General features: G+C 53.2%; 1 protein-coding gene across 3 annotated transcripts; it reads right to left on the reverse strand.

Annotated features, from left to right (window-relative positions):
• Positions 1-267: 267 nt before the first annotated feature.
• MARCHF2 (membrane associated ring-CH-type finger 2) lies at positions 268-11,972 on the reverse strand. 3 transcript variants are annotated; one of them, XM_034657664.1, is made up of 6 exons: positions 8,221-8,359; positions 6,247-6,472; positions 5,887-6,020; positions 4,203-4,398; positions 2,602-2,811; positions 268-848 (listed from the first exon to the last, which is right to left on the reverse strand). In XM_034657664.1, the coding sequence occupies exons 3-6, from the start codon at positions 6,012-6,014 to the stop codon at positions 690-692; spliced, it is 693 nt and encodes a 230-aa protein (XP_034513555.1). In that variant the 5' UTR covers positions 6,015-6,020; positions 6,247-6,472; positions 8,221-8,359; the 3' UTR covers positions 268-689. The 3 variants fall into 3 exon arrangements, with proteins under 3 accessions (XP_034513555.1, XP_034513554.1, XP_034513557.1); XM_034657663.1 differs by lacking the exons at positions 5,887-6,020; positions 6,247-6,472 and adding an exon at positions 11,817-11,972 and having other exon boundaries at positions 8,221-8,448; XM_034657666.1 differs by lacking the exons at positions 2,602-2,811; positions 5,887-6,020; positions 6,247-6,472 and adding an exon at positions 11,817-11,972 and having other exon boundaries at positions 8,221-8,448.
• Positions 11,973-20,762: the final 8,790 nt, after the last annotated feature.

Below are 20,762 nucleotides of genomic sequence, written 5' to 3' on the forward strand. Positions count from 1 at the left end.
GGCCCGGTGTGATATCTGGCCCACTCTGGATGCAAAGTAAATGGAAACTGCTCTTCTTACGTGTATTTACTTTAAATTGTTTATTATTTAACCCTGCTACCTGCTCTTCACTCGAAAACTCAGGCTTTGCTTCTTCCAGGCTTACACAACATATCCCTCAAAACCAGCTGAGGGGTTGGTTTTGTTTTTGTTTTTTAACCTGACTCCTTTCAGGTCCCAGGTGCCTCCCTTTGAGGCTTCGGTTCAGAAATGTAACTGACAAGTCCGTTTTGTCCAGCAAGGGCTCCTTTTATTCATTCGGGGTGGGTTTTTGAAACGCAGTGCAACTTTATAAAGTCAAGGGTGCCAGGAAAGTGAGCCTGCCAGGTGCAGAGAAGTACAAGAAGCTTGCGGAACCTCCCAGCCCCGTGGGCGCCCTGGTTCACCTATGACTGCAGCTGCTAGCCCCCAAGGGGCCGGGTGGACCTCAGAACGAGATCAGGGTGCCTGCTCTGTCCGAAGCTCAGGACCACGTCCATCCGTCCGCATGTACCACAGTGTGCAAAACAACTAGAAAATATCTTCACATCGGCTCCGCTTGGTGTCTCTTGCCCTAGGAAGCATTCCGGCCGTGCAGGAAGGGTCGGGCGGTTTCGTCCTTCCAAATACCAGGGCGTCACCAGCTGCCTCTGGCCCTGCTGGCCCAGCCTTCATACAGGTGTCTCTTCGGCCGCCTTCTTCAGGAGTCCAGCTGCCAGCGAGGAGTGCTGGGCGCCCTCAGAGCCATCTGCATCCCGGATCTTCAGGCGAACTTTCTGGTTGGTCCTTCTCCACTCGGAGTACAGCTGGCAGTGATAGCGGAAGGAGACCTGCAGGGCAGGGTGAGGGTGGGTGGGAATGCCAGCCGCTGGTCTCCACCCCCAAGGGAGGGAGCCTGAACCCAGGTGGCACCTGCTTTGGCCCAAACCAGGGCCGGGCTCGTGCTTCCAGAAGCAGAGACAGCATTCATACATCTCTCATACGGACTGTGAACACACACCCACTCACTCTCCTGGAAAAACTTCCCACTGGCATTCAGGACCCTGCAAAGTGAAGGGGTCGGTGGCAGGGAGCAAGGAGCTCCCTTTCTGTTTCTCTCAGGATGGGACTGAAGTGGTACAGCCTCTTGGAAGGGATTAAACGTCAACGGGTCAGAGCACTGCCAAAACTCGGAAGCCAGCAAGACATCCTTCGGTAGGCGAGTGGACTAATCAATGGTGGGACATCCAGACAAGGGCATATTTGCGCTAACAAGAAAGGAGCTCTCCAGCCATGAAAAGACATGGAAGAACCTCAAATGCAGGCCACTAAGGGAAAGGACCCAGTCTGCAAGGCTACAGACTGTATGATTCCAACTCTGGGACATTCTGTAAGGATGAAACTATGGAGACGGTACAAGGATCAGTGGTGCTAGGAGTTGGGGGTGGGCAGGGATGAACAGACGGAGCACAGAGGACTTTTAGGGCAATGGAACTACTCTGTATGATATCATAATGGTGGATACATTCATCATCCATCTGCCCAAACCCCACCGAATGTACAGCACCAAGTAGGAACCCTAATGTAAGCCGCAGGCTCTGGATGATAGTGATGTGTCAACGTAGGTTCCTCTGTTGTAACAAAGGTGCCCCTCTGCTGCATGGTGTTAGTGGGGCGGATGGGGATATACGAGAACTCTCTATATCTTCTGCTCAACTTTGTTGTGAACCTGAAACCGCCCTAATGAATAAAGTCTATAAAAAATTTTTCTTAAATCAGTGTCAATGGTTCATAGTCTTTGATCAAGCAAGTTCCAAGAGGCATTTGCACAGGTGGTACTCAAAGCACTGCTCATAACAGCAAAAAAAAAAAAAAAAAAAGGAAGGGGAAGAAAACATTGGAAAGAATCCTAGTGTCCACCTAAAGGGATTAGTTAAATAAATACGTTACATCCAGACCATGAATAACTGTTGGGTGGCTGCCTTTTTTTTTAAAGGACATTAGCAAAGTGAAAGCAAGCAGACTACAAAGCAGTACCTATGGTTTCATACTATTTGCATTAAAAAAAAAAAAAAAACCTGCTAGTGGATGCCAATCCTTTTTGAGAAGGGAACGCTCCCACAGCTGGACAACAGTGGTTATACCTAAGAGGTGAGACTGGGGGCTCCTCTCTGGGCGAGGGTCCTGATGGCTGCCAGTCCAGTCCCTCTCAATCCCAGGGGCCTTCCCTCTCCATCTCTTCAGATTCCTGTCTGTCTCTCTCCTCCTCCTGCTCTTCCTCTCACCCTCCTGCCCTCCCTCCTCTTCCCCGCCCCCCCACCCCCAGCTAGTCTTGCTGAGCTGGCGGACTGTGGGGCCTACACTCAATACTGCCAATCAAGTGCCCTCATCTCTCGGGAGCAGAGGTTCACACCTGATTCGTGGCTTCCCTGGACCTTGGCTGGGCTCAGAATCTGGAGCTCCATGAGATGCTGGGAATCGCTTCCGTCGGGACAGAGGCAGAGGCAGAAGCAGACAGGGAGGCCCCCAAGCCATTGCCCAAACCCCTGGCCTGCCTGCTCTGAACCAGAGACCCCCAGATGCCTCCAGCTGGCAGCCACTCACCAGCGTCCAGAGGACGTAGATGGTGAACAGGGCAATGGTGAGTGCGATGAGCCCCACGGCCTCGAGCCGGCTGTGGAGCCGGAGGTGGTCCTGGGCCCCGCGCAGGCACAGCCAGCCCGAGATGGCAGCCAGTGGCGTGATGAACAGGAAGCATACCATGTCACAGCACAGCGTCCGCTTCTCTGTCCGAGGCCCCGGGTCCTTCAGCCACTGCGGGGGTGGGGGAGGAGCTGCTGAGGTGGGCTTCGTATAGCCCTCCCACAAATCCCAGCCTGGAACCGGGACCTCCAGGCCTCACACCTTGGTCTGCAGACACCCATCTTGATTGGCGGGCCCTGCGGGACCAGCGCCTCCCTCTGTCCTCTCCTTCCTTCACATACTTACTGAGCTTACGATGAGCTCATGGGCCCTGCTAGGTGCCCCCCATTGTACAGATAGGGGAAACTGAGGGCACAGAGGGACAGACTCATTTGTGCAAACTCATACAACTAGTCCCCCACAGAGCCAGGGCTGCCAGCCGGGTCGGGGGGGGCTTGCTGGGGGGTCTTGCTGGGGGGTCTTGCCGCAGGGCCCTTGCGCCCGTAGCTGCTGTGCTACTCAGCCCGCCACAGACGAAGGGGCCAGAGAAGTGGGCTTCACTCGTGGTAATTCCAGTGAATGGAACAGAAAGGTCTGTGCCCTCCTGGAGCTCCCATGCTAGTGCAAGAGGTATGAAATGGGGTGGATGGTCAGGGAGGCGACAGCCGTGCTGAGGAGGAAACACTGAGTTGAACGCAATGAGCAGAAGCAGCTCTGTGAAGAACAGGGGAGACGACGCCCCAGGCTGTAGAACAGCAAATGCGGGGCCCTGATATGGGAGTATGTGGCCTGGGCAAAGTACATAAGGGAGGAGGCCCGTGTGGCTGGAGGGCGAGGCAAAGGGGGAGGGCTGCAGGCGGGGGCTGCCTCTCCCACCTTACCAGTTCTCCTAAATGCCCAGCCCCCGGGGCGCCAGGGGCCTTTCCAGGAGCCCACCCCCTAGCCCAGCGACAGGACTCTGCAGCACTTAGCTGTACCCTTCCGAGCCAGGCCCGGAGGAGTCCGGAGGGCATCCATGCAGCCAACAGGGCTCTGGAGAGCAGTGCAGCAGCCACCACGCCTGAGAATGCTCACCTGGGTCCTGACCCGTGCCTCTCAGGCTAAAGTCTAAGCTCCTGGGCACAGCCCACAAAGCCCGGCGTAGCTGCTACCACCTCCCCCAGGCCACTCTCCTCTTCCTGGAACTCGCTCCACTCCAGCCACCCAGGCTTCATCAAGAACACCAAACTCTTCCTGGCCTCAGGGCCTTTGCACTTGTGCCCCCTGCCAGGACTGCCCTTCCCCAGGATGGGTCCTTGGCATTGCTGGCTCCTCATTCTCTAGGTCTCAGCTTCAGGGGTGACCGAACAGGGAGGGGCACAAGGTCTCGGGCCTGGTTCCCCACCCACATCTTCAGAATCTACCATGGCGGGGAAGAAGGAGGTCACCCTATAGAGCGGGATCCTCCTGGGCAGTCCCCCCCTCCGGCCCCATGCCCATCTGCCTTCCCTCTGCCGGCTCCAACCTGGGGCTCCCAAGCATACCTCTGTGAGGGGCCGGGGCCGCTTCTCCACAGCAAACTCCGTGTGGCACAGCTCGCAGTAGCTGGTGTTGGATGAGGAAAGCCACCTCTCCAGACAGCTCTTGTGAACGGCACCCAGCGTACCAGTGCAGCCGCATGGAGAGAGCAGGCTCTCCCCATTTGCTCCCTCGTGGCAGATCCGGCAGAAGGGACCATCGCTAGACACAGAGATCGAGCACATGAGCAACAACCAAGCTTCCTGCCTACGCCTGCCGCACTACCCACTGGATCACAAGCTCAGCAGTGGCCCTATGCTGCCACTTGGCAAACTTCTACTCATCCTTCAACGCCCAGCTCCAGACCTCCTTTCCTTTGTAAAGCTTTCCCAAGTTCCCAAAAGTGTAGCAACATGCCCCTTCCCCAGGGTTCCTGTGGCCCATTTTTAGGCCCAGGGTGAGCATCTCTTACACCTGCCCATCTAGTGTCTGCTCCTCCTTTTCCTGCAATACTCCTCCAACTGTCCTGGGCAACCAACCCACTCTCAACTCCCGGTCCTCAAGGACTAGAGCAGAGCTGACAACACCCCTGATGACCTCAGGCCGGACCAATCAGAACCACACACCCCTGGTCACCGGGACTGATTCAGGGAAAAGCATGTGTGAAGCAATCAGAGTCACTGTGAATTAATTCCCGAAATTCTTCCCCCCACCCCCAAACTCCAGAACTAGAGACAGCAAGGCTGATGTAAGTCTGGAGCTGATGGCAGTGTCTGGTCCCCACGTGGAGTCTGTGAATGATGCCAAACATAGGAAAGCAGAGTCAAGCAACAGGGAAAAACAGATTCTCAAGGACACCATCAGAGGCTCTGGATCTAGCCACACCTGAAGGCCACGCTACCTGAGAAACCTGTGCATCCAGGGAAAGTAGCTATCCTGCTCCTGTGTCTGGAGTTAGGCTCAGAAGACAGACATAACAAGCATCCTCAGGAAGCCACTTCAGGGAAGCCTCAGCCCCAGCCCCGTCTCTGGGGATACTGGGTCCTTCCTAGGGCAGCTCAGGGCTGAGGGTGTGGCCTTGGTGGGCGCAGAGGCTGTCCAGCACATGAGTCATTGTTTTCCAGACATTTCTGCCCAGAGAGTGGACTGCAGGAACACATGAAGGAAGCAGAGCAGGAGGGCTGTTTCCCAGATAACAGCAGTTTCCCCTGAGAAACCGTGTTCTATCCTCTCCTCAGCGTCTCCTGCTGTGGGGCAGAGCCTGGCTGCTTTGAAGCCAAAACCTCATGTCTACTTTCTTGTCAGTCCTGTGCCGGGGCTGCTGCTGTGCCCTATGATGTCAAAAGGCTGTACTGGGCTCCACCCTAATCCCACAGCGCCCCTGCCCAGAGTTAACAGGAAAGGAATCCCTGCTCCGGAAGCCAACCCCAGGAAGTGGAAGGGACGAGAACCTTGAGGAAGAGCCACGTCGGTTTGGGGTTTGTCCCAGGGAACCCTCCTTTTTGGAAAAGTCACTTTGGAGAATACAAAACAAAATGAAACCTGACATCTTGCTGAGCACTTATTAAGGACCGTGCCCTGTTCCAAGGGCAGCACGTGGACGAATCTGTCATTCTCCCAGGGAACCTGCGAGAAAGGTGCTCTTTTGCCCTCCTTTCACAGATGGGGAAACTGAGGCAAGAAGGGGTGACCCCGTTTGCGTGAACTCACACGGCTAGTAGCCTGCGAAGCTGGGGTGTGAACCCAGGACGTCTTGCTCCCGGGCCTATGCCCCCCTTAGCGGCTATGCTACACTGCCTGTTCCAGATGGCAGGACAAGAGAAATGGGCTTCGCTCATGAAATTCTGGCAGGAAAATAACGCAAATGGCACAGATGAGAAGGAAATGGGCTGGGGGTGGGGGAGTGTCACTGGGGCTGCCCCTGGCACACTCCAAGAACAAGAGAAGGGAGAGTGTGAGCAGGGAAGCCACAGAAGCCATATGGAAGAGGCAGCAGGGGAAGGCCAGGGGGGAGGGCCGGGGGTGCAGAAATGCTCCAGGAAGCTTCGAGGAGGGCCTGGGTTTGCTCACGGACTGGTGGGCAGAGCGCCGAAGGCTCAAGAGGATGAGGACCCTTTGGACAAACAGCAGCCTTCTCTCTGGGAGCGTGGTTCCGCCCTGGTTCTCAGCCTAGGCAGGTTTGGGACGAGCTGTGTCAAAACTCAGGGGGAGGAGCGCTGGCTGTCTCAGTCAGTGGAGCCTGTGATTCTTGTTCCCGGGGTCATGAGTTCGAGCCCCACGTTGGGTACAGAGATTACTTTAAAAAAAAAAAAAAGTCAGAGGGGAGATGCCATGAGCAAAGAGGCCATGGGGCAGATCAAGAGGGCTTTGTGGTCTCATGGGCATGGCTGCCCTGACCATCAGCGGGGTCACAGAGGGACTCTCTGCTCCCTGCTGCTTACCCTGCCTCTGAGGACCACAAGACTGGCTGGTGGGACTGAACGAGCTTCTCCCCTTCCAACCCAAGCAGGAACCCTGGGTTCAAGCTTCAGCAATGCTCAGTGACACTGGCAGGTGTCTGCCTCCCACTGGGCCTCGGTTTTCCCAGATATCAGGAGGGAGGGTGGGACAAAGTGGGGTCAGCTCACTCAGTGTCCCTCAGGCACCCCATGTAGGGAGACCCTAGCTTTGGTCAGCCTCTTCCTAGGCCCCCTCCCCCACCAAATGTCCCCTCGCTCCCAGCCTGGCTTGCCCAGCATAGACTCTGTCCTGCCTTCAAGGGGGCTGATGGAGATGCGGGCATACAAACCCACAGCCCAGAGGAGGCCCAGGAGAACTCTCCATATCATCTGGGCTTCCTGCCGGAAGTGACGCCAGGCAGAGACTTGGAGGGTGAATGGCAGTGAGCTCCCTCCAAAGCACTGCAAGGCCTCCCATCTGCTGCTTTTGATGTTGGAATGAACAGCTTATGAATTAATTCTGACACAGGCCACAACACGGATGAATCCTGACGACATGAAGCTCGGCGAAACGAGCCAGTCATAGAAAGACGAACACTATGCAACCGTACTTCTAGGAACTCCCTGGAGGAGTCACAGACAGAGAGGAGATGGTGGGCGTGGGCTAGGGGAGGGGGCGGGGAGTCCGTGCTTCCTGGGGCCAGAGTCTCAGTTTGGGAAGACGAGAAAGTTCTAGAGACAGATGGTGGGGGGGGGGGGTTGCATCACAGTGTGAGGGTACCGCTGAACTAACTGTGCACTTAAAAACTGTTACAATGGCACGTTTTAAGTTATCTATATTTTACCACAATTTAAAAAAACTGGAAAAGAACTTAGGAATGAAATCTTAGTAGATAAACCTAACGACAATGTGGAAAACTTGAAAAATTAAAAAGAAAAAAGATACCACTCACAGTCTTGTTCCCTTAGCCAACCTGGTGGCTGTCTGAAATCCAAATGAGTTAAAATGGATTCAGATCTGTGTGGGGTGAACTTCAAACTCTTTTCCTTGGAAACGATGACAAGTTGGCAAACCAGGCAGGGGCAGCTCACACAGGAGTCTGGAAGGCCCGCACCCGGTCTTAAATACTTTTATTAAATGCATACGAGGTGGCAAACCCGCGGGCAGACCCCGTATGCGGACCAGCAAGGGACTCTCGGAACAATGCGATGAGGAAGGTGTCCCCATCTCCGAGAGACGAGGGTAAAGTAACCTGTCCCGGGTCCCGGAGCGAGACGGGCTGCCCAGCAGGATGTGAGCCCAAGTGCTGCGAATCCACAGCCCGCTCTGCAAACCACTTCCTTATCATGGCTCTCTGAACTATGAGCTACTCCCCACCATCTGATCTTCTGATTTCACCTGACAATCTGGAATTTCCACTTTTCCTAAAGAACCAGACCCGGCCAGCCGGAGCCTCTGTGTCTTCACGGCAGTTATGACTGGGACCCCTTTATTTGCCCACCTGGTCCCTCTAGATGGTTGGATTTCTGACCGCAGACTGGGAGAAGATCACTTGGCGAGAGTAAAGTGAGTGAAGGCAAAGACGCCTGCTCGGTCGCCACTCACCTTGAAGTGTCCAAGGCTCGGATGACAGTTGAGAGGAGCCGGCCATCCCTTGAAGTCACCTGCGCCACGTACTGGGGAGGCCCAAGGCCAGTGGCCTCCACGACTTTGGAGAAGGCAGGGCTGCCAGAGCAGTCACACAGGGAGCCAGGGAGGTGGCAGCAGTCACCCGTCGTCATGGCCACAGGGAGCCCTGTGTCCTCAGGGCCTGAAGCCCATGGTCCCAGGAGCCTAGGGAGAGGCCAGCAGGGAGTTTAAGGACAAGGTTATAGAGCCAAACACCGACCGGGATTTGACTCCAGCTCTCAGAGCCTCAGTTGCCCAATCTGTAAAATGGGGCTCTGTAGGGGGCCGTGGGGGATTCAATGAGATGCCACTTGCAACTCAGCCCAGGCCTGGCGCACAGTAGGGGCTTGGTTATATTATAGCTAACCCTCCTGAGAAAGGCCAGCCAGGTCCAGCCCCTCAAGGCTTGTAGGCCACCCCCAACATCACCTCTCTAGACACGGTAAGGGCCCCCAAACAGTTGCTGAGTGTCTGCTGTGTGGCAGGCCCTGTGCTTGGGGCTTTCCTGGGCTACAACCATGCCCGCTGACCACCTAGACAGTTGCTCTCTATGGACTGGACTTCTGGGGCTGGGCTCAGAGCATGTGAGCCTGGCTTGGAGCAGGGCAGAACTGAGCTAGAAACCTGGCCGAACAGACCAGGATGGGGCATCGTTTGATACCTCCTTGAGACCTCAGGCCATCAGGAAAATGACGCAGGCTGGGGGGCTCGGGCAGCCTCTGTTCCTACCACAGCAGGTGCTCCAAACCACGCAGTGCGAGATGGCTGGAGACTTCGGCAGCGACCTCAAGTCTGCTCAGGGTGTGGGGCTTCAGCATTTTCTTCCCTCTACCTTAGGGTCTGCCCCGCCATAAAGAACCCTTGGCCGCCTTCACCCTCACCCCAGAAGGAGCCAGTGGGACTTTGTGTGTTTCCCCTGAGAAGTTCCTGGAAGTAACAGAGGCAACACAGGAACCCTGGAGCCAAGGGTCCCTGGACTGATCTTGTCTTATCCCCAGGCTTCTGTCTCCAGGAGCTGAGGCCCAGAGATGCCAGAAACACTCACTGAGGCACCCCCTAGTCAGCTTTTGCCAACCCCTGCCGGCCAAATCTGACACCTGAGAGAGAAGGGGAAGAGCCAGCCAAAGTGATTGACTAACCCTTCGCACCAAGGCCATCATCTACCAGTGGGTCAGCACCCTCTGAACAGCTCAGCCAGAAGCCTTCCTGGCCCACCATGCCCTTCTGAGCCTCCACAATTGGGCCGCTGCCAGCCAGATAAGAAAGTATCAGCCCAGAGGCAGAAGCAGGGAGGAAGACTGCATGGCCCAGATAACACCCTCGGGGCAGCGGTGGCGGGGGCCTGGCATGTTGTGTACTCCAAGGAACTTCCGGCTCAGAGGTCAACAGGGGAGCCTCTGGGCTCGCCGACAGAATGCATGCAGAGGGGAATCCATTCTTCCCACCCCTCCAAGCATCAGCCTTAACATTCCTGCAAGGACTTGGGCGCTACAAGAATCATCACAGCTCCTGTAATATTAAGTTCTGCCATTTCTGTTACTATGGGGGGGAGACTCATCAGTAAATCTGCTAAAGCAAGGCCTGAAAATCACCAAAATTGTGACAGCAGCTACAGTTCGTTAAGGACCTACCCCATGCTGGGTACTGAGAAGCTCGCTGAACTCTAAACAGTTGCCCTAAGTGTCCCCTTCAAAGATCACCTGCCCGGAGACGCCTTCCCTGACCACGCTGGCCAAAGCGCCATTGGTGACCACATTACTGCGCTCATGGAATGTGCCCCTCCCTGAAGTGCTCTTATTTCTTCACCCTCGGTGAGCTCGGGGAAGGGAGGACTGGGTTGGACATGCACTCTGCCGTCCCTGGTGCCTGCCCTGTGTCGGGCACAAAGTTGCTGCGTCTCATTTCTCAGCCACTACCCTGTGTAAGAGCAAGGGGGGAGAAGAACCCTCCTGACTCCCATACCTTGGCCTGCCAGGGCCCGTGGTGGGAATCAGAGATGTCTAGAGGCTAGAGGTTTGTGCAACCCACAGAAGCCTGGGCTTGGAAGGGGCCATACTCAAGGCTGGACCCAGCTCTGGGGCTGCTGGGCTGGGCAAGTGAGCCAGTGCCTCAAGTGAACTTGGCCCAGTGCCTGGGGGACAGATTTCACTGAGTCTTCACATAAGTCTAAAAATGGCCCTCATTTGACAGGTGAGGAGACCGAGGCTCAGAGAGGGGCAGCTCCTTGCCCTAGATCACACAGCTAAGAAGGGACAGGACCAAGATTTGAACTTAGTACAGTGAGTGGGTCTGGGACTCAAAAGACCTGGATTCTTTTAAGTCTTGACTCTGTCACTGATGCTGTGTGTCCAGGGACAAGCCACTTTGCCTCTCTGGGCCTCATCCTTCTCTTTTGTCAAATAAGCTGATGGAGCTGGTAGACTTCGCTGAGGGACTTCTTGAGAAGAAGCCCCCAAGCTCGATTCCTCCAGCAAAGCTTGTCCTTGTCTAAGCCCATCTGGGGTGGTGCTGGGGCAATAAAACCTGCCCAGCCTCCTTTCCCCAAGGGCAAGAAACTAAAGGGAGGGGAGTCAGAGAGCCCTACTGGTGCCCATTCGGGCAAACTGCTTCACTTTCTGGGCCTCAGTTTTCTCGTCTGTAAAATGGAGATCATAACAACACCCAGGTCATACAGCCCTAATTATTAAAAAGTCAGTAAATATTAGCTCTTCTTAATGATTACTGCCATCAGCTTACAGAACTGTTAGAGGGTTTGATGAGACAAGGCACAGCCAGAGCCTGGCACACAGTAAGTGCGCAGTAAATGCTGTTATTATTTTTAGGAGAAATGTGGAGCCTGTAAAATGCATTCATTCCTCTTCGCTCACCAGAGAGCCTCCTGTGTGTCCTTCAGTCCTTGCATGCCCCTGCACTGGAGGCCAGGTTTAAGCCCAGCTCTGCTCTCCTTTGCTGTATGGCCCCGGGGGGGAAGGCTTCTCTGAGCCTCAATTTCTTCATCTGTATAACAGGGAACACTTCTCGTACTTCCACCTATTATGGTCCCTAGAGGACTAAATAAGCGAATCATAAATTCTGGCTACCCTGTTTTGAGCACCCACTAACAGCCAGGCACTCTGCTAAGCAAGTCCTTTGTAGACAGTGCCTGGGTCATTACAATATTTACTATTTTCCAGGCAGAGCCCCACTGGGAAGAAGGTTGAGGAAGGTGCTTATTAACAGCCTACTGTGTGCAAGGGTCTCTCCTCATCCGCCACCTTCTGAATTCTCCCAACAAGCCCCATTAGGTTGGCGCTATGATGACCCGGTTTCACAGAGGGGGAAACCGAGTCTCGGAGAGGCACCTACTGTGTGCCGGGCTTCGGGGTCTTCCCGCCGTCCTCGAGACGGGAATTGCGATCCCTGGTTCCGGAAAAGGCTGAGGCCGAGGGTCTGAGCCTGATCGTCCCGCTCGGGAGCCAGGCTCGGGCCTCGAACCCGGGGCCGGCCCGCGGACCCGCGACCCCCCACCACCACACGCGCCCGCCCGTGCCTACCTGACCCGCGGCCGGGCCGGGCGGCCGCGCAGGCCCCTCCGCTAGCCCCGGCCCCGGTCCCGGCCCGGCCGGTCCCGTCAGCGCCGCTAGCTCCGCTCCGGCCGGCACCTGCGTCCGGACACCGCCCGCCGAGCCGACGGTGCCACGGGCCAATGGCGACCGCCTCTCGCCCGCACTAGCCAATCCCCGTGCACGTCCCGCCCTGGGAGGCGGGGCCGGAGGCTACAGGGACGTCCTGGGCCGTACAGGCTCCGCGGCGCCGCAGCTGCTGGCTCCGCCCCCGCAGCGTCTTAACTCGGCCCCCAGCTCCGGCTCCACCCCCAACCATGACCCCGCCCATCCCGGCAGGGTGCGCGAGCGGGGTTGGTGGCGCCACCTGCCGACGACCAGTGCTAGCTAACCGTTACAGACCTGAACGTGATACCCAGCTAAGGGATTTGTAAGTGTTCGTCACCTCCCTTATGAGGAACCGTATGATCACACTTTACAGAGGGAAAACGGCAGCCTAGAGAGGTTAAGGGCCGTGGAGGAGCCTAAAGCTAACGTCTATTCATCATTCACTTGCTCATTCATTCACACAATAGGTTCATTCGCTAGATGTAATAAACATCAGTAAGAGGGCCTGTTATGAGCCAGGCACTGTACTAGGCTCTGGGGACACAGGGTTGAGTAAGACAAACATCGTTGCCCTCATGGACCTTAATATAGGGAATTAACCACTTGTGTAATTATTAATTACAAAAGTAATAAATTGTAGCAAGTAAGGGGGGCATATCAAGGAATCATTTGGAAGGTCCAAGAATACTTCCTTGAGGAAGAAGCACTTGAACTGACAACTAAGACAGAGCAGAGGTGAGCTAAGAGAAAAGAGGGGAGAAGAATCCCAGGCAGAGAGTTCAGGCACATGCAAAGAGCCTAAGGTAGGATGGAGAATTGCTTCAGTACCCCTCTCCCCTCCTGCCCTGCCTTTATGGAATACATAGAGCAATTTGATTACCTCAGTTACATTCTGTTGTGTTGTACTAGCTTTATTTTTCAAAAATGAAAAGGTAAATCATAACATTGTTTAAAAGGTTAGAAGGAGGATGGGGACAGAGATACAAGTTAGACTTTTAAAAATATATCTTGTTTTATATATTTGGCTTTAAAACCATGTAAAATATCGTATATAATTATAAAACAAAATTTAAAATGTAAAGGTGGCACAAAACGAAAATAAAGGAGCTTCTGTATCCAGTTGGTGACAAAACAACAGAGAGATGAACATCTAGTGACTTTAGAACACAACAATTTGACCCTACACACCACTACTATATTGTTGATGGTGATGTTGCAATTGTTATTCTGAGCCTGTTGCATATTTAGTAGGGGATAAAACAAAAGCAAAGGAGTACTTACGTGGAAGTCAAGGACTGAGGTTTTCAGAGGGAGTGAAGGAGATACAGATCTAAGGTTGATTATCTTAGTAAAAACCCCATAGCTTTGAACTTGAATCCGGAGTGTCACAATATATTTTACCTTTGCAAAAAAGCAAACATTTCCTAGCTCTGTCCACTGAAAAGGTCTGAAACAAAGACTGACTTAGTTGCCATCAGCACTCCTTAAGCCCAGATCATAGTCTCTAAAACACTTCCAACTGAATGAACTAGGGAACATTGGGGAAATATCTGATTCTGGGTCTGGGGCAGGAAACGTATGAGATGAACCTGGCACATTCTGACACACCAGAAAGCGCAGGCGTTACCAAAGACATTACCTAGTAAGGTCGTGTCAGTGGGAGTCAACCAGAAAAAGCTCTCACTGGCCACAGGTGGGGTAATTTACCCTCCGATAAGGGTACTGACTGCAGTAGATCCAAGCACATCAAATATTTAAATCCATGTACTGGGGGGAGCCTGGCTGGCCCAGCCAGTAGAGCATGCAAATCTTGATCTCAGCGTTGTAAGTTCGAGACTCACACTGGATATAGAGATTCCTTAAAGTAATACAATAAAACCTTAAAAGAATAAATCCATTTACCAGGGTTTTGAAACATTCTTATCTTAAAATAGTGTTGAGACACCTGGCTGACTCAGTTGGTACAGCATGTTACTCTTGATCTTGGGGTCGTGAGTTCAAGTCCCACATTGGACATAGAGTTTACCTTTTTAAAAAGTGTCAAATTTACATCATAAAAGTTGCAGGAGTAATACCCAAAGCTCCCATAGACCCTTTGCCCAGATTCCCCAATTGTTAACATTCCAAATCCTTTATTTTTATTTAAAAAAATTTTTTTTAATCTTTATGTAGGCTCCACACCCAATGTAAGGCTCGAACTCACAATCCCACGACCAAGAGTCACAACAAGTTCTATGGACGGACCCAGCCATGAACCCCAAAACCTTTATTTTTTTAAATATTTTCTTTATTAAGTTTATTTATTATTATTTTTTTTAATAATCTCTACCCCCAACGTGGGGCTTGAACTCATGACTCCAAGATCAAGAGTTCCATGCTCTGCAGACCGAGCCAGCCTGGCACCTCTTCAGTATATATTTTTCTTTTTTTTTTTTTCAGTGTATATTTTTCAATATAAGCACACTCTTCCACATAATCACAGTACCGTCTTCAAAATCAAGAAATTAATATTGATCCAATATTACGATGTAATTCCCAAATCCCATTCAAAGTGTCCAATAAAGTCCTTTAAAACTCCAGCATCCATTCCAGATCACACTTTATATTTTTCTACCCCCAGTGTTGTTCATGCTGCAATAGTTCTTCAATCTTTTTTTTTTCAAGATTTTATTTATTTTTCAGAGGGAGAGAGAGAGCACAAGCAGGGGGAGCAGCAGGCAGAGCAGGCAGAGGGAGAAGCAGGTTCCCCCCTGAGCAAGGAGCCCGATGCAGGACTTGATCCCAGAACTCCGGGATCATGACCTGAGCCGAAGGGAGACGCTTAACCGCCTGAGCCACCCAGACATTCCTAGTTCTTTAATCTTTACTAGTCTTTCATGACCTTGATACTTTTGAAGAGTATGAGCCAGTTATTTTGTAGAAAGTTCTTCAATGTGGGTTTGTCTAATGTTTTGTCAGGATTTGTGCATTTGGAACTGCAGAAGCAATTAACTGTTCTCAGGGCATATGTCAGGAAGCAGAGAATGTTGATTTCTTCTGTTACTGAGTATGCTAGCCTGGTTAAAACAGAGTCTGCCAGGTCTCCAGCCTGACATAGTATGTTGCACTTGTCAGTAGTAGCTTTATGGGAAAATACTTTGAAATTAATTAAAATCTGGTTCCTCAACAAACCTTCACATACTAGATTAACCATTGATGACACTGGACTGAATCAATGTTTGTTTGTTTTTTAATTTTGTTGTTGTGATGGTTTACTTACAAGAATTCTGGAGGAGGGTGACTGCTGGTCTTAGCTTGGTCAAATGATAACTCCGGGAGTCTCTTGGCCTTTTTCTCATGGTAGCGAGATGGCTGCTGTGGTTTCAGGCATCACATCCTCAACCAAGGTAGGAAGAAGGGAGTGGCGTGAAGGTGTTAGCCATGCCTTTTTTTTTCTTAATCAGATATGGTTGCCAAATGATGATTTTTTTTTCCTTATACACTGGCTCAACAAAATGTTCCAAAGTGGCTTTTTCTTGTATTTTTACCTGCCCCAGCTCTGGAAGCAACCATTTCTCCAAGAAGCCCCGGTTCCCCATTAAAAACCAAGATCTGGTGCTAGGTGTGCTCACAGCTATCGTGTTATCAATTCCTACTTTTCTCATTGTAATACGTATGTATGTATGTACCTATATGTAGACATTCATCTACGTATCTATCATCTATCTGTCCATCCATCCATCCATCCATCCATCTTTAAAACCATGAGTGCACACCAATACCCCTAATTCTAATCCAACACCAAAGCTTACCCCAGACACTTCACACGTTCCTAACTTCCTTCCCTGACTCTCATGATCCCGAATGCATTTACTCATTTTTCACTCCCCCACCCCGAGTGAAACCTAACTCCTAGATACACTAGTCAAGACTCAGTCCTGGACATACACCTCCTACCCAATTCCACTCCCATTGGGCACACTGGTTGAAAGCTTGGCCCCAACGAAGGAGCTAAATACAACCATTTTAACTAAAAAAAATAATCAGTCACTTTTGAAGCCTCCTTGGGAACCAACTCAAAATCTTGAAAAGTATGAAATTTGGAAATTGACAAGAAAGGAAAGAATTAAGTATTTATGCCGACCTTACAATCTGTACCTCAGGGTAAGCACATAGATGAAGGGAAACTTCACTATAGATGTATTCCAGAAATAAATGCAGAAGGCTAGATTTTGAATACAACCATTTTGTAACCCCCAGTGGATTGTCTCGGTGATGCTTTGCATCAGCTATAAACATCACAAAAAAGAGACACACTGACATCATCTTTCTCCTGGTGCGTGCACACACCGCCTACGGAGTGCTCAGCCCAGAATCTGATCAACCTCTAGGTCTAACTATTCATTTACAGGAAATGCAGAGGACAAAGGCACATGGGAAATAACACCATAGGTCTACAGAGACAAAAAGCAGATTGGTGGTTGCCAGGGACTAGAGAAGGGGAAATGGGGAGGAACAGCTTAATGGATATGAGGTTTCTTTTGGGAGTGGTGATGTACATTTTAAAATGAATGGGGTGCCTGGGTGGCTCAGTCAGTTGGGCATCTGCCTTCGGCTCAGGTCATGATCCAGGCAGGGGTCCTGGGATCCAGCCCTGTGTGGGGCTCCCTGCTCAGCGGGGAGCCTGCTTCTCCCACTCCCTCTGCCTGCTGCTCCCCTTGCTTGTGCCCTCTGTGTGTGTGTGTGTGTGTCAAATCAATAAATAAAATCTAAAAAAAAAATTTAGAGGGGGGAATAAGTCCAGGATTTGCACACAGGAGGGGAATGGAGTGAAACCAGATTGGTTGAAGTTGGGTAGTGGGCTTATGGGAGTTAGACTATTCTCTCCACTTTTTTTAAGATTTTATTTGATAGAGTGAGAGAGCAGAGAGCATGCGCGAGAGAGCGCATAAGCTGGGGGGAGGGGCAGGAGAGGGTGAGGGAGAGGCAGACACCCCGCTGAGCAGGGAGTCTGACGTGGGACCCTGGGATCATGACCTGAGCCGAAGGCAGACACTCAACTGCCTGAGCCACTCAAGCGCCCCATTCTCTCCACTTTTATTTTTCTTTTATTTTTTAGAAGATTTTACTTTTTTGTGAGAGACAGAGGGAAAGAAAGAGTACAAGCAGGAGAAGCAGACTCCCGGCTGAGCAAGGAGCCCAGTGCGGGACTCGATCCCAGGAGCCTATGATCATGACCTGAGCTGAACGCAGACGCTTAACCGACTGAGCCACCCAGGCGTCCCCCTCTCTCCACTTTTTTTTTTTTTAAGATTTTATTTATTTATTTGACAGAGAGACAGCCAGCCAGAGAGGGAACACAAGCAGGGGGAGCGGGAGAGGAAGAAGCAGGCTCATAGCGGAGGAGCCTGATGTGGGACTCGATCCCCTAACGCCGGGATCACGCCCTGAGCCGAAGGCAGATGCTTAAGGACTGTGCTACCCAGGCGCCCCCCTCTCTCTCCACTTTTAAATGACATAATTTATTTAGGTTAACACAGTTTGTGGAAAAATTAAACATAGAGTTACCCTATGACCCAGCGATTCCATTTCTGGCTATCTACCCAAAAGAACTGAAAGGAGGGACCTGAACACCTATCTGTACACCCGTGTTCATAGCAGCATGACCCACAATGGCCAACACGTAGAAGCAACCCAAATATCTATCAATGGATGAATGGGTAAACAAGAAGTTGAAATCCATACAATGGACGATTATTCAGCCTTTATTAAAAAGGAAATTCTAACACCTGCTACAACACGGATAAACCTTGAAGACATTGTACTAAGTGAAATAAGCCAGTCACAAAAGCACATATACTGCATGATTCCACTTATAGGAGGTTCCTGGAGGAGTCAAATTCACAGACAGGAAGTAGATGGTGGGAGCCAGGGGCTGGGGGAGATGGTGTTTCATGGGGACAGAGTCTCAGTTTTCCAAGATGAAGAGTTCTGGAGACTGACGGTGGGGATCGTTGCTCAACACTGAATGTACTTAATGCCACTGGGCTGTACACTGAAAAATGGTCGAGATGGCCAATTTAATGCTGTGAATTGTACCATTAAAAAAAAAAAAAGACTTAAGAACAGTGCCTGGCACTGAGTGAACATGCTCGGCTTGCTACATCACTGAAACCAGAGTAACTGAAATGGCATCGCTGGACTGTGATCCCAAGGGGACAGTGTTGCCTCAGTCCTGTTCCCTGGTATGTGCCTCGGGCCTGGCCAGTCCAACGGAGGCTCAGGAAAGATCTGATCTTTGGACTGACACCTCCCAGGGTGCCTCATACTTCATCCAGCCTGCCTGAAGCCTCTGCCCACCTTCTCCCCCTCCCACACCCACCCTGCCCAAATCCAGATTCAGCACCCCCAGCATCTGAGTGAATGGCCCCTGGAGTGTGTGTGTGTGTGTGTGTGTGTGTGTGTGTGTGTGGTCCCACTGGGTCCCCTGCTGACCTGTCCCTGGCCTTGGCTTAGTATGCCCCCTGGCCTGGAGCACACACCCTGGCTCAATCCAACTCCCCTACAGAAACAGCCCCCTGTGGCTCAGGACTCTTCTGGAAAGACTGCCTGGGTTTGCCCAGCTCTCCAGGCAGGGCAGCCGAAGCCTGAAATTGGGAGAGAATAGACCCGTCTCTGGTGGCTCTTCTGGGGTCAAGGGCATAAGTGGCTTCAGCCAGAGGGTAGAGCTTCTAGAACAGCTGCAGGCACTCAGGTGAGAGAGGACACACTGGGTCACAGGGTCAGGGCAGGGATGGGGGTGGGGGGATCCACACAGGTGGGGCGGGGTGGAGGGAGTAGAGGGGAGCAGCGGGGAATAGCAACACTTCCTCCATAGTTGCAAATGGCCCTCAGGCCAGCTCTGCCCACACGGACAAGGGGAGAAGCTGGATCCTGGGGAAAGGCAGAACAACTCTGTCTGCTTCCCCCTGTCACCAGCGTCCTCCCATTGGACCCTCCTTAAAGGGCAGCCTGGGATGGGGAAAGCTGGGGTGGCGCTGGCATCACCAACATCCCCTGGTGGAGCCCCTCTTGCCTGTCCTTGCCAGGACCCCAGGGCAGGAGGCGTCCGTGGGCAGCAGACAGAAGCGAGGACAGTCCAACCCCAGGGCTGGGAATAGGGAGCAGTGGGCACAGCTCAGGCCCTGCCAGGAGGCACCATCAGCTCCTGGGCCGGGAAGAGGCTGAATACATCCCCCAGCCACAGGGGCAGCTTGGAGGGGGCACCCACCCCTCCCCCACAGGCCAAGGCCCCTGTGGTCAGTTCGTGGGCCTCTGCACTGTCCTAGGTGGCACTTGGACTTGGTCTTCTAGCTCCCTGCGGGGCTGAGCCAGGTCGATGCAGCCTGCAGCCGGACGTGTGCCTCCGGGAGCCCTGGCCCAGGCGTGGCCGCCTGGAGGAGAGAATGAAGACAAAGGCGCAGCGGCAGGTTTCTGTACAGGAAGTCGGATTATACATTTTAGTAACGGGCGGAAGAAATGAGGCATTAGGGCAACAGTGCGGGGGCCACAGGGAGAATAAGAGATCGAGAGCTGGGGTTTGGCGTCAATCTTACAAAGTGTATAAAGAATCTGTGTTTCTCTACAATAACAAAAAAACCAAAGGCTACAAGAGCGGTTGTATATACAAAACACGGAGATATTGCTTCACTTGCAACAGGTTCCTGACCAGACGGGAGACAAGACAGAGAGGGGCACAGGGAGGGGCTGGAGAGCGCGCTGCGTGCAAAAGGAGGGTGAGGGGGGAGAGGGGTCTTCTCCCAGCATAAATCTACAGGCAGGAGCTGGAGCCGCGCACGCACGGGAGAGGTCGAAGGCGTGTGCCGGTGCTGGCTGTGCGTGGGGAGCAGGGGGGCCGAGAGCCAAGAGTGTCCGCCTGCCCCGGCCCCCTGGCGCCTTGCTCTTCGAGCTGACGCTCGGAAGGGGGTTCTGGGTGGGGATCGGGGGACCAGTTGGGCCAACTGGCCACAGAGGGAGGGAGGCGATCGCTCCCTGGAGTCTGCCGTGGAAAACTGGGGAAGCCTGCTCGGCGTGCCCCTCCTCCTTGCCTCTGGCCGACCCGGTCCATCCTGCCACCCTCCCTGGCCCGCCGAGATGCACACTGGGGCCCGAGAAGAGCAGGTGCGGCGACCCGGGCGGTTGGCTTTCCTCGAGCGGGACAGCAGGTGCCACTCGACTCCTGTTCTTCCTGGGCCCCGGCCAGCCATGCGGAGCTCGATGGGAGGGCAGGAGCCAGGCACCGAGGGACGGAGAGGGCGGGGCGGGGGCGCGCAGTGCGGTGAGGGGCGGGCGGAGGATGAGGACAGCGCACGCGGACGCGCGCTCGGGGCGGGGCGGGGGCGGTCACAGGTTCTGGCAGCACTGCAGCTTGTTGGGTTTCTGTCCGTCGGTGGTGGGCGGCACGCTGATGTCCACCACGTTGTTGCCGGGGGACTCGTCGTGGGCTGCCCGTGCCGGGTGCCCCCCCTCCCATCACGTCGGGGGGAACGAGGGCAGGGGCTGGGCTCCTAGAGGCTCCCACCCGGACACCGAAAGCTGGCTGGGTGTTCAGCAAGGCCGGGACCGTGTCTGGTCACAGAGGTAGCCCCAGCCCGGCCCCTCCTCCTCAGAATAAACGCCCAGGGGCCCTACGCCCCCGCGGCTGGACAGAGCTGGCTGTTCTCAGGTGGGGCCATGGCAGAGGGCCCCGCAGAAGCTGGGTGGAGGGGGTCTCTATGTCCTCAGGATCTGGTCTGATCCCACGAAGCACGCCATGTGTGTGCTCATGTCCAAACCGGCTTGCGGGTTTCAAGAATAATGTTTCAGGGGCTG

Source organism: Ailuropoda melanoleuca, chromosome 4 (assembly GCF_002007445.2).
Source record: "Ailuropoda melanoleuca isolate Jingjing chromosome 4, ASM200744v2, whole genome shotgun sequence".
Classification (NCBI taxonomy): domain Eukaryota; kingdom Metazoa; phylum Chordata; class Mammalia; order Carnivora; family Ursidae; genus Ailuropoda; species Ailuropoda melanoleuca.

Bases quoted from the DNA above. Each gene is read 5' to 3' on its own strand.
- MARCHF2 (XM_034657663.1), bottom strand. From the start codon at position 8,396: ATGACGACGGGTGACTGCTGCCACCTCCCTGGCTCCCTGTGTGACTGC. The intron at 4,399-8,220 runs GTGAGTGGCGAC...CTCTGTGTCTAG, and splicing joins CGAGCCTTGGACACTTCAAG to CGATGGTCCCTTCTGCCGGA. The intron at 2,812-4,202 runs GTATGCTTGGGA...CCACCCCCGCAG, and splicing joins GGCCCCGGCCCCTCACAGAG to TGGCTGAAGGACCCGGGGCC.